We start from the raw sequence: 13,300 nt of genomic DNA on the forward strand, positions 1-13,300 counted from the left end.
TCCCACCCGGGAGGTTCCCAACCCACTGGCCCACACTGAGCCAGCGGGGGGAACCTCCCCCAACGTCACTAGCATGATGACATCACCCACGAGTGATGTCACTGCACTGGCAACGGCACGTGCCGGCCACTCTAGGCATTTCCAGGAAAACTCTATGGTTTTCCTGGACGCTCTAGCAATTTGGAAGGGAAAACTCTATGGTACAATAAGTACCATAGAGTTTTTCCCTCCCAAAATGCTAGAGCGCCCAGGAAAACAATAGAGTTTCCCCGGAAATGCCTAGAGCAGCCGGCGCGCAATGTCGCCAGCGTGATGACATCACTCGCGAGTGACATCATCGCGCCGCATGCACAAAGCGCGCACTAAACAAGTCCCTCACCGGAGGCTGGTGGGGATTTGGCTTTTGTCTAGATTCAGCTATGCCTGCTTCACCACCACATCGACAAATAATGTCAATTTGTAATAAAAACTCACAAGAATCCTGTGGCTGCCTGTGGGTGCCCTGGGTTCCTGCTGGCACCTTTTTTGGTGCCCTTCATGTATTTTTAGAAAGTGGGTGAGACCAGGTGGGGATTTTGCCCAGTAAGTTTTCTGATTAGCCACTGGAAATTTATTTATTATTTATTTATTTGATTTATATCCCGCCCTCCCCACCGAGGCGGGCTCAGGGCGGCTTACAACATAAATTGATTGACGGCAGAGATTGACGGCATTTGATTGACAGCAGAGATTTTCTTAAAATGTAGGCTTCAGCAGCTGCCGTCGCCACAGCACAAGGATCTTCACCATGTAACCGAAGATAAGCTGTGGTGGCCATTTTGTGGCTGGCTTCACCTCCTGTAGTAGCCATTTTGTGGCTGCACCCACCACGCTGTGTCAAGATCCCAAAGGTACCCACAGGATCAAAAAGACTGGAGATTGCAGCCCTAACAGCTAACAAATTCATTGCTGCATAATATTCGAGGGTTCAAGCTCATGAAATGGTGTGTGACAATCATTGTGTTTGTCCTTGAGGTGTGACAGGTTCCTTCTTTTGCTTTTTCGCTAACACAGCCACTTGAGTTTATTAAAACACCCTTTGGTGCTGTCTCTCCTTCAAAGGAAGCAAACTCTTTGAAAAGCTGCCTGACCTTCCCCCTGCTCAGAGAGTGGAGTGTGAAAACCCACAGAACATTAGTTCTGTGGCTGCTGCACAGTTAACATTGAGGATGAGTGTGTCACAGGGTAGAGGTTGGGTTTTGTGGCTTGGCCTTGATGCCTGCTGGGAGAATATGACCAAGTGCTTATCATACAAATAGCCTTGAAAAAGCTTGAAGGTAACTGGAAAGTGCTATAGTTATGATACATAATAATGGCCAAGTCAACGTGTCCAATCTTGCGGGGACAACAGATCACAAAAACAACAGTTTTGTTAATACAAATCCATGTCCCTTCTGAAACTGCTGGAAAATAACAGAATGATACTTCCAGTGCGATCCAGGTGAAAAACCATCATCAATCCCAACTGAATCTCTGTGGGTGGACCAAAAGATGATGGCAGATCAACAGGTGTTAGATCAAAGAGATCCATGTCAACCTCAGAGTAAAATCGTCTCCTTTTCTGTCACTGAAGAGCCTTTCGTGAAGCTCCTGCGCGGGAGAGATGAATGAGCAGTGTCTTCGCTCAAGGCGTTGACCATCCTGGACAGGAAGGTCATCTTAAACTTTTTAAAATCCTGGCCCATGAAGACGTAAAGTATGGGGTTCATGCAACTGTTGGCAACGGCAACCGCGGTTACGATAGGCAACCCAATCTGTAAGACAGGGCGATGGACCGAGTGGTGTTGTGTTTCCAACAGGTGGAAGACGTGGTAGGGACACCAACACAAGAAGAAGGTCATTATAATAGCAATAATTATTCTTAAAGGTCTCTTGGACTTGGCAAGGCGGATCCTTCTCAGCCGGAAAATAATGATCATGTAACAAACAGTGATAACGGCCATGGGCATGACGAACCCTGCAAGAAACCTTGTGACATTTACCGTTACGTGTCTCCTATCGTGTAGGTGGGGATTGCCTGTAGAGTTGGGGAAATAATAATTGTTGAAACAAATAACTTTTCCTGCGTGCGTTTCAGTGTCCCGGAAAACCAAGGATGGGGAACTCATTAAGATGCCCAGCACCCAGATAAAGGGACACAATAAGCACGCAATTTTAGGATTGCGGTGGTTTTGGGACCAGATCGGGAGGACTACCGAGATGCAGCGGTCGATGCTAATGATGGCCAAGGAGAACACGCTGGTGTACATGTTAAGGATGAGAAAGAAGGAGTTGACTTTGCACATGCCCTTGCCAAACACCCAGTGGTAGCCCAAGGCTGTGTAGATGATCGTCAGCGGGAGGAAGACGTTGAACAAGAAGTCAGCAACAGCCAGGTTGAGGAACCAGATGGCGTTGACGGACTTCTTCATCTTGAAGACGATGATTCCGATGACCAGCCCATTGCCCATTAAGCCCAGGAGGCAGATCATGCTGTAGATGAAAACGGAAAGGTTCCGAGTGATGGTCTCCGAGTCGTGCATCGGTGCCTTGCTGGAGCGCTCTTCCGTGATGGTATAATCGTGATCAGGGCTGTAATAGTCGTACTCGGTAAAATTATCTGGACTCTTCATTGTGGTCAAGAGTACACCAATGGCCTGCAATTAGAGAAAAGGGCAGTTAGCGAGAATTTTGTGTTAGTGAACGACTCTTAGCACACAATGGTCAGTTGAATCACGAATGAGTCAGTTTGGGGTAGTGGTTAAGCGAGCGGACTCTTATCTGGGAGAACCAGGTTTGATTCCCCACTCCTTCCCTTGCAGCTGCTGGAATGGCCTTGGGTCAGCCATGGCTCTCTTATCTGGGAGAACCGGGTTGGATTCCCCACTCCTCCACTTGCACCTGCTGGAATGGCCTTGGGTCAGCCATATCTCTGGCAGAGGTTGTCCTTGAAAGGGCAGCTGCTGTGAGAGCCCTCTCAGCCCCACCCACCTCACAGGGTGTCTGTTGTGGGGGAGGAAGATAAAGGAGATTGTAAGATGCTATGAGACTCTGAGACTGTAAACTGCTCTGAGACTCTGCGCTGATTCAGAGAGAAGGGTGGGGTATAAATCTACAGTCTTATTCTTGCTTCTCTGCAAGCGATCAGAGAAACAGTCAACATACATAAAATACTAAATATATTATCTTTTTGGATTATAATGCTGTGTGTTGCCTCGGGTGCCCTCAGACAGAGAAGGGATCTTAAAGACCATGAATGAATAAATTGCATCCAAAGTTACTCGAAACCAATTCAATAAAATTATTTTTAGCATTGGGTTGTTTATAGTCTACCTTTTCACCGAGACTCAAGGCAGATTACATAGTGTAAGAACAATCAACAGGATGTGGGACATTTTTGAACCCAGGTGCCCTTTTTCTTTCTTTTCCCTCTTTTATAATAAACCTTTTTAAAAATACTTTTTTTTTTTTTGCTTTGCTTGGAATAATTTATTTCTCTGGGATATTTCTCTGAATCTCTGCCCTGTGTGTTAGACTGCATGGGCTCTACATAGTTGGTTATAAGGTATTTCCCAGGGTTTCTACCCTGTCATTTCTGTATTGCTCTAGCACTGCAACTGACAAGTACCTTCTCAGAAGGTCAGTCTAAGGGGAGGGACGGTGGCTCAGTGGTAGAGCATCTGCTTGGTAAGCAGAAGGTCCCAGGTTCAATCCCTGGCATCTCCAACTAAAAAGGGTCCAGGCAAGTAGGTGTGAAAAACTTCAGCTTGAGACCCTGGAGAGCCGCTGCCAGTCTGAGTAGACAATACTGACTTTGAGGGACCAAGAGTCTGATTCAATAGAAGGCAGCTTCATGGGGAAGGGCTGTGTGGCTCAGTGGCAGAGTACCTGCTTTGGAAGCAGAAAGTCCCAGGTTAAATCTCTGGCATCTCCAACTAAAAAGGGTCCAGGCAAGTAGGTGTGAAAAACCTCAGTTTGAGACCCTGGAGAGCCGCTGCCAGTCTGCATAGACAAGACTGACTTTGATGGACCAAAGAGGGTCTGATTGTAGAAGGCAGCTTCATATGTTCATAGGAGTTCTCAGAAGGTTCCCATGGAGAGGGAGAGTCCCTCTTGGCTGCAAGCCCAGCCTGCAATGCCAGGAAAAGGATGTCTTCCTCATGTAGGGTTGCCACCTCCGGGTCGGGAAATGCCTGGAGATTTGGAGGTGGGGTGGCTGTGGGGTGGATAGGAGAGGGACTTCAGCAGGGTCTGCTGCCACTGAGTCCACCCTCCAAAGCAGCCATTTGCTCCAGGGGACTGATCTGTGCATCCTCTGGAGAGCAGGAGATCTCCTGGAGGCTGGCGACCCCAGGAGAAGGGAGTGTGGAGGAGGGCATGAGCGGCCGACACCCGTGGCCAGGGTTGGAAGTTATCAGCAGAAGCAGGGCCAGGAAGCAAGAAGCTTTAGGGCCTGGTCCCAAAGGTCCAGAAGGTTTCCTAGAGTCACCCTCAAGAAGGGAAAGAGGGGCCCTGTGCCAATGGCAACTCTCCAAAGAGCCAGTTTGGTGTAGTGGTTGTGTGGACTCTTATCTGGGAGAACCGGGTTTGATTCCCCACTCCTCCACTTGCACCTGCTAGCATGGCCTTGAGTCAGACATAGCTCTGGCAGAGGTTGTCCTTAAAAGGGCAGCTGCTGTGAGAGCCTTCTCCAGCCCCACCCACCTCACAGGGTGTCTCTTGTGGGGGAGGAAGGGAAAGGAGATTGTGAGCCGCTCTGAGACTCTTTGGAGTGGAGGGCGGGATATAAATCCAATATCTTCTTCCTCCTCTAACCTGGAGACTGTCTGGCAGAGAGCAGCTGTTCTCCCGGAGGTCCAGGGCTGTAGCCAGGATTTTAAAAGTATGGGGGGCTTTTTTAAAAGTCAGGGGGCATCCTTTCCCATGCACTGTAGGGGCTTGCCACTTCTCAGGAGCTCTCTGGGGTAAGGGCAAAAGCTGGAGTCTCTGAATGTGACCCAATTGAGACAGCCAACCCGAAAACTTTGGAGTCCAGAAGGGACTGCATGTTGTGTGCAAGCAGGGGAGGTTTCCTTCCACTTCCCTTTCCCCCACCCTAGAACTTTGCAGCCAGCAGCTCCATCCATCCCCCCCCCTCCCTGGCCAATTCCATGCAACTTCCTCTCCGCCTGCTGCTTTTGCTGTTGCAATGCACTGCGCCCTGCTCACCTCTCCTGGCTCCTGCGACTGCTGACGACACTTCAGCAGCTCAGCCATGGTAAAAGAAAAAGAAAAAGAGGAAAGGAGTAGCCTGCCCGCCCCCCAGAAGGCCCCTGGAAGTCAGGGGGCAGTGCCCTCACTAGGGTTGCCAAGTCCAATTCAAGAAATAACTGGGGACATTGGGGGTGGAGCCAGGAGCAAGGGTGTGGCAAGCATCATTGAACTCCAAAGGGAGTTCTGGCCATCACATTTAAAAGGACCGCACACCTTTTAAAATGCCTTCCTTCCATAGGAAATAATGAAGGATAGGGGCACCTTCTTTGGGGGGGGGGCTCATGGAATTGAACCCCCTGGTCCGATCTTTTTGAAACTTGGGGGGTATTTTGGGGAGAGGCGCTGGATGCTATACTGAAAAGTTGGTGCCTCTACCTCAAAAAACAACCCTCCCAGAGCTCCAGATAAACCGTGGATCAATTCTCCATTATTTCCTATAGGAATAAGTCTCCATAGGGAATAATAAGAGTTTCCGGCAGACATTTCCCTCCCCTCCCCCTGGTTTCTGATGACCCTGAAGTGGGGGGAGGGCCTCCAAACCGGAGGATCCCCTTCCCCTACAGGCCCCCTGTAGCTACAGGCCTGCTGGGGCCCAACCAAGAGGGTAGGTGCTTTGTCGTGGGTGTTGCTTTTGCCTCCTCCTAGCCCATTGGACTTTTAGCCCCTCTTCTCCCCAAGAAGCTCAGCGTATGATCTTCCCTTCTCTGTCTTCCCTTTGCAACAATCCTACGAGGTAGGAAAGGCTGCGTGAGGGAGAGAGTGGGCACAGACCAGCTGAAAGCCAGCGCATTTCAGCCCCATTGATTTCAACTGGGAAATTAAGCACGCGGTTTAACGTCGCCCTTTAAAATCCGTGGGGCTTTAAAAGTGCTTCGTTTGGCTCAGATTGCATCCACCTCTTTTGTCTTGATGACAGGCCGGTCTTTGTGGAGAGGTGGGCAGAATCCTGCCAGTCGATGAGGGCCATGGAAGTTCGCCAAGCGGGCAATGAGTGGGTGCAACTGGCCCTTCCAAACCGGCTCTGTGTCGATACTGACCAGAGAATTCTGCCTTTTTCTCATTTTCACCCCTCCTGTTGTTAAATGAACTACAGCCCCAAATTTAGAAGAGACCAAGACACCTGATCCTTATGATTTTGGAACCTGACCAAGAAAGGGTAGGGAGGTGGGCTGGTGTGAGTTACCAAAAAGATGCCCCTGGATGGCCAGTGGAATGTAGGTATGGGAAAGCTGTACTAGAACTGGGTAGGCTTGGGTTCAAATCCTCCCTCCGACTTTGTGTACAGGCCAGTCATTCTGAGACAGATCTACTTCAGAGAGAGCCAGTTTGGTGTAGTGGTTAAGTGTGCGGACTCTTATCTGGGAGAACAGGGTTTGATTCCCCACTCCTCCACTTGCACCTGCTGGAATGGCCTTGGGTCAGCCATAGCTCTCTTATCTGGGAGAACCGGGTTTGATTCCCCACTCCTCCACTTGCACCTGCTGGAATGGCCTTGGGTCAGCCATAGCTCTCTTATCTGGGAGAACCGGGTTTGATTCCCCACTCCTCCACTTGCACCTGCTGGCATGGCCTTGGGTCAGCCAGAGCTCTCTTATCTGGGAGAACCGGGTTTGATTCCCCACTCCTCCACTTGCACCTGCTGGAATGGCCTTGGGTCAGCCAGAGCTCTCTTATCTGGGAGAACCATGTTTGATTCCCCACTCCTCCACTTGCACCTGCTGGAATGGCCTTGGGTCAGCCATAGCTCTCTTATCTGGGAGAACCGGGTTTGATTCCCCACTCCTTCACTTGCACCTGCTGGAATGGCCTTGGGTCAGCCAGAGCTCTCTTATCTGGGAGAACCGGGTTTGATTCCCCACTCCTCCACTTGCACCTGCTGGCATGGCCTTGGGTCAGCCATAGCTCTGGCAGAGGTTGTCCTTGAAAGGGCAGCTGCTGTGAGAGCCCTCTCCAGCCTCACCCACCTCACAGGGTGTCTGTTGTGGGGGAGGAAGGTAAAGGAGATTGTGGGCCGCTCTGAGACTCTTTGGAGTGGAGGGTGGGATATAAATCCAATATCTTCTTCTTCATGAGGGTGTTGTTAGTAAAAAAGAGGGGTGGGGACTATGTATGTTTCCCTGAGCTGAGAACAAGATGAAAACCTTATTTATTGTGACCCTCAGCTGAGAGCTAAGTGTGCGGACTCTTATCTGGGAGAACCAGGTTTGATTCCCCACTCCTCCTCCACTGACCTTGAGTCAGTCACAAGTTCTTGCAGAGCTGTTCTTGTCAAGAGCAGTTTCTGTCAGAACTCTCTCAGCCCCACCTACCTCACAGGGTGTCTGTTGTGGGGAGGGGAAGGGAAAGGAGATTGGAAGCCACTCTGAGGCTTCTTCAGGTAGTAAAGGGGTGGGGTATAAATCCCATCTCTTCTTCTCTTCTCTTTTCTTTTCTTCTTGCAAGACCTGAGCAAGAAGAGAGAGGAAGTGAGAGGATATTTTGGAAGACATCAATTCATAGGGGCGTCTTTAAGTTGGAGGGAACTCAATGGCACTTAACGCAGTTATATAAACATCACTACCAGTGGGTGGCGCTGTTGCACATCTCAGTGGTTGGGAGGGATGGTTCTGTGTTGGTTCCAGCTGTCCTTCCTTCCATGGAAGTTGCCCATAGCACCTCACACCCTGTGAGGTGGGTGGGGCTGAGAGTCTCACAACAGCTGCCCTTTCAAGGACAACCTCTGCCTCACTGTTTTTTAAGATCTGTGCTGTAAACTACTTGCAAAACTTTTATTGCAGTCGCACTTGACATCTCACCAGTTATGCAAGTTGCATTCTTAGACGGAATCCCAGCTGGCCCCTGCACCATCGACCTCTTGACCTCCTGGGGTACTCTGTGCCCACAAACCGGCACCACTCTAGAGTGAACAGAGGGTCAGGGCTGTGGCTTATGATCTCTCGAATGTGTGGACAAAGTGGGCAGACGGAAACATCCCTCCCTCGACGTGAGAACTCAGGGTGACCGAAGAGGGTTGGTGGGCAGTAAATGCAGGGCAGGCAAAGGAAATCTTCCTTCCTGGGCTGCTCCCTCAGCATGCAAACACAGCACAGATACCAAGGATCCCTGGTGTGCTAACAGTGCAGGCACGAGAGCTGGCAACCCCCTTTATGTGTGCTAACCCTACACTGTAGAAGGTTTGGAGACATTTTTAACATCCTGGATTTGCAATTAAATCAGACCTTCAGCAGCAAGAATTAGACAAATGCAGGGAGGACACAACTATAAACATGTTTTAGTTGTGATAGCTAAAACAGATCCTCCAGATTTTGTAAAGGAATGTCTTTCGACTACTAGATACTTGCACGTTTCCTGGGGCTTCTGTCTGGTCACTGTCAGAACCAAATGTCAGAGGAGGTGGACATCTGTCTGATTCAGTAAATCAATACTTACGTCCAGGAGTTGTTTTGTAGAAAAATCGGTGGTGGAGCTCATTAACATAACTCATTAGCATATGTTGCTTCCCCACCGGCCAAAAGATAGAGAGGCTCTCCTTGTCTACCCCCACCCCTACAGTCAAAAGGCCAGCAAGCCACTCAGCACCCAAAATCATGTAAGAAGTGGAGAAAGGGTGGCATAGGGCTTCTCCAGGGGTTCATGAGGGCTGCTGGGGATGTGGCAAAGCCCCTGGTGACTGGCTGGCTGCCCGCTCTCCTAATCCAGGAATTGTTATATAGCTGTGGTAGGTAAAGGTAGTCCCCTGTGCAAGCACCAGTTGTTTCCGACTCTGGGGTGACATCGCATCGTGACGTTTTCATGGCAGACTTTTTTACAGGGTGATTTGCCATTGCCTTCCCCAGTCATCTACGCTTCCCCCCCAGCAAGCTGGGGACTCATTTTTCCGACCTCAGAAGGAGGGAAGGCTGAGTCAACCTTGAGCCGGCTACCTGAACCCAGCTTCCACCTGGATCGTACTCAGGTCAGGTAGGTGGGTAGGAAGAGGGGGAACCTTCAGAAAGGTTCAGGAGCTGTGCTCCTGTGAGCTCCTGCTGAATTCAAGGCCTGCTTATGTCCTAATATCTAATACAAACTGCAAACCACCCAAATGGTTTGGGTATCTCACAAATGCATGCTAATATACACGAGTGTCCAGCTGAATCCTCACTATAATCTTATAGAAAACACGAAATGCAACGCAGCCTTCCAGCGGCAGGAAGGAGGAGTGAGAGATGGCCATCTGGGGTGTTGTCTGTTCGGTTCATTACGATGGAGCAGTCTGATATTTCTGTGTGTTGCTTCAGTCTCAGGGGCTGGAGTTCCCTGCTCAGTTAGATCTTTGTGTTAGTTACAACGGGAATCCATTCGCTCCCAAGTGCTTGGCTAATCAGCGGAAGTTGTTTTGAACTCTCCCTTCTCTGCTGTGTGAGCCCAAGGCTTTTCTGGAGCAGGGACGCACAGGAATACCGTTCCGGCTAGCTATAGGCAAATAAGTTCCTGCTGTGCTTTTTCTGCAAAAAAAGCCCTGTGTGAAACAATGGTGATGCCAGGGGGTGTGGCCTAATATGCAAATGAGTTCCTGCCAGGCTTTCTCTACAAAAGAGCCCTGTGTGAGGCAATGGTGGTGTCAGGGGGTGTGGCCTAATACGCAAATGAGTTCCTGCCAGGCATTCTTCTACAAAAGAGCCCTGTGTGAGGCAATGGTGGCATCAGGGGGCATGGCCTAATATGCAAATGAGTTCCTGCCAGGCTTTTTTCTACAAGAGCCCTGTGTGAGGCAATGGTGGTGTCAAGGGGCATGGCCTAATATGCAAATGAGGTCCTGCTAGGCTTTTTCTATAAAAAAGCCCTGTGTGAAACAATGGTGATGCCAGGGGGTGTGGCCTAATATGCAAATGAGTTCTTGCCAGGCTTTTTCTACAAAAAGCCCTGTATGAAACAATGGTGGTGTCAGGGGTTGTGGCCTAATATGCAAATAAGTTCCTGCCAGGCTTTTTCTGAAAAAGCCCTGTGTGAGACAATGATGATGTCAGGAGGTGTGGCCTAATATGCAAATGAGTTCCCGCTAGGCTTTTTCTCCAAAAGAGCCCTGTATGAGACAGTGGTGATGTCAGGGGGCATGGCCTAATATGCAAATGAGTTCCTGCCAGGCCTCTTCTACAAAAGAGCCCTGTGTGAGACAGTGATGATGTCATGGGGCATGGGCTAATATGCAAATGAGTTCCTGCCGGACTTTTCCTACAAAAAAAGCCCTGTTTGAACCTACAGTGCTTATGTAAATGCTACAGCATCTAAAGTAGGCCTTGAATTCAGCAGGAGCTCCCAGGAGCCGAGCTCCTGAATCTTTCTCAGGGTTCCCCCTCTTCCTCCCCACCTCCCCACCTTGTCCATTGAATAGGAGGTGCAGCTGCATAACAATCCCTGGATGAGCTCCACCACCTGCTTTTCTACAAAATGACCCCTGATCTAAAGACATCATTCCTGATTCGTGCTGGAAATGACGGCAGTGTGCCAGGCCTCGCCCTCCTCGGGTTGCCAGGTCTGTGTTGGAAAATGCCTGGGGACTTTGGGGGTGGAGCCAGAAGAGGGCGGGGTTTGGGGAGGGGCCTCAGAAGGGCACACTGCTCTGAAGTCCACCCTTCTGAGTAGCCATTTTCTCCAGGGGAGCTGATCTCTGCCAGCTGGAGAGCAGCTGTAAAAGCAGGAGATCTCCAGCCCCCACCTGGCAGATGGCAACCCTAAGCCTTTCCATTTCTCCCAAGGACTGCTGGTGGCAGCCGGGCAGCCCTGTCCAGATGGCAACCAGTATTCTTACATAAGAAAGTGCTATGATGTGTTCAGAAGGGAAACTGCTCCAAGCCAAGTGCCTGGGCCCGTCATGCTCCTTTCCCCGTTCCAGGAGGACAAGAGCAACCAAGAGCCAGAAGCTTTAAACCTTGCAGTCACTCCTGCCGACTTACTCCTCCAGTGTTCCTCTCTCTCTCCCCACCCCCCGCCCCCAAATGCACACTGAACACTGTCAGCACATTTGTTAAAACACCAGACAGGATGTCCTGATTTAGAAGCCTCTGACTTCCTGCCTCTGCCAACATCTGGCCACCAGTGTGGTCAGCCACCAAGCAGGCAGAAGCAGCCTTCTGTTTTTCAAACAGCCATCCAACTCAGCTCTCCTTCTAGTGGCATGCACAGCTAATCATAAGAACATCAGAGAAGCCATGTTGGATCAGGCCCTTGGCCCATCCAGTCTAACACTCTGGGTCACATAAGAACATAAGAGAAGCCATGTTGGGTCAGGCCAGTGGCCCATCCAGTCCAACACTCTGTGTCACATAAGAGAAGTCCTGTGGGATCAGGCCAATGGCCCATCCAGTCCAAGACTCTGTGTCACATAAGAACATAAGAGAAGCCCTGCTGGATGAGGCCAATGGCCCATCCAGTCCAACGCTCTGTGTCACATAAGAACAGAAGAGAAGCCATGTTGGATCAGGCCAATGGCCCATCCAGTCCCACATTCTGAGTCACATAAGAACATAAGAGAAGCCATGTTGGATCAGGCCAGTGGCCCACCCAGTCCAACACTCTGTGTCGCATAAGAGGAGCCATGTTGGATCAGGCCAGTGGCCCATCCAGTCCAACACTCTGTGTCACATAAGAACATAAGAGAAGCCATGTTGGATCAGGCCAGTGGCCCATCCAGTCCAACACTCTGTGTCACATAAGAACATAAGAGAAGCCATGTTGGATCAGGCTAGTGGTCCATCCAGTCCAACACTCTGTGTCACATAAGAACATAAGAGGAGCCATGTTGGATCAAGCCAGTGGCCCATCCAGTCCAACACTCTGTGTTACCTAAGAACATAAGAGAAGCCATGTTGGATCAGGCCAGTGGCCCATGCAGTCCAGCATTCTGTGTCACATAAGAACATAGGAGAAGCCATGTTGGATCAGGCCAATGGCCCCTCCAGTCCAACACTCTGTGTCACACAGTGACCAAAAAATCCAAGTGCCTTCAAGAGGTCCACCACATACGGCAAAAGGCAATAAAGATGGAGAAGAGGAAACCCGACAATTGCCTATCTTCAGATTCACTCCCCCCAGCCCACACAGATTGGCCCATACAGTCCAGAGATGGACTCCACCAAAGGGCAACCCACATGGAGACAGCCAGTTTGGTGTAGTGGTTAAATGTGCCAGGTTTGATTCCCCAGTTACAGATCCTCCACTTGCACCTGCTGGAATGGCCTTGGTTCAGCCATAGCTCTGGCAGAGGTTGTCCTTGAAAGGGCAGCTGCTGTGAGAGCCTCTCCAGCCCCACCCACCTCACAGGGTGTCTGTTGTGGGGGAGGAAGGTAAAGGAGATTGTGAGCTGCTCTGAGACTCTGAGATTCAGAGTGGAGGGCAGGATATAAATCCAATATCATCATCATCATGGTGTGCTTGAGGAGGTAGAGGAAGAAGAAGATGACGATGATATTGGATTTATATCCTGCCCTTCACTCTGAATCTCTGAAGAGAGGAGAGATGGTTGCCATCTTCCATGTGGGGCCTGAAGATCTTCCAGAATTGCAACAGATCCCCATACAACAATCATAGAATCATGGAAGGTACCTCTAGGGTCATCTAGTCCAACCCCCTGCACAATGCAGGAAACCCACAAATACCTACCCCAAATTCACAGGATCCTCATTGCTGTCAGATGGCTATCTAGCCTCTGTATAAAAACCTCCAAGGAAGGAGAGCCCACCACCTTCCGAGGAAGCCTGTTCCACTGAGGAATGGCTGTAACAGTCAGGAAGTTCTTCCTAATGTTGAGCCAGAAACTCTTTTGATTTAATTTCAACCCATTGGTTCTGGTCCTACCTTCCGGGGCCACAGAAAACAATTCCACCCCATCCTCTAGATGACAGCCTTTCAAGTACTTGAAGATGGTTATCATATTACCTCTCAGCTGCCTCCTCTCCAGGCTAAACATCCCCAGCTCCTTCAATCTTTCCTCATAGGACTCGGTCTCCAGACCCCTCACCATCTTCATCGCCCTTCTCTGGACCCGTTCCAG

The 13,300-nt window shown here is 50.1% G+C and overlaps 1 protein-coding gene across 3 annotated transcripts in view; it reads right to left on the reverse strand.

Moving 5' to 3' along the window:
* Window positions 1-220: 220 nt before the first annotated feature.
* Window positions 221-13,300, reverse strand: part of CMKLR1 (chemerin chemokine-like receptor 1) — a 61,114-nt gene continuing 48,034 nt past the window's right edge. For 2 of the 3 annotated variants that reach the window (XM_060249336.1, XM_060249337.1), the window contains exon 3: window positions 1,313-2,675. In XM_060249336.1, coding sequence (XP_060105319.1) covers window positions 1,578-2,675 — 1,098 coding nt within the window. In that variant the 3' untranslated portion in view covers window positions 1,313-1,577. Of the gene's footprint in view, window positions 2,676-5,226; window positions 5,356-13,300 lie in introns of those variants that run through there. The other variant, XM_060249335.1, reaches the window with a different exon arrangement.

Source organism: Heteronotia binoei, chromosome 11, assembly GCF_032191835.1.
Source record: "Heteronotia binoei isolate CCM8104 ecotype False Entrance Well chromosome 11, APGP_CSIRO_Hbin_v1, whole genome shotgun sequence".
NCBI classification, from domain to species: Eukaryota; Metazoa; Chordata; class Lepidosauria; order Squamata; family Gekkonidae; genus Heteronotia; species Heteronotia binoei.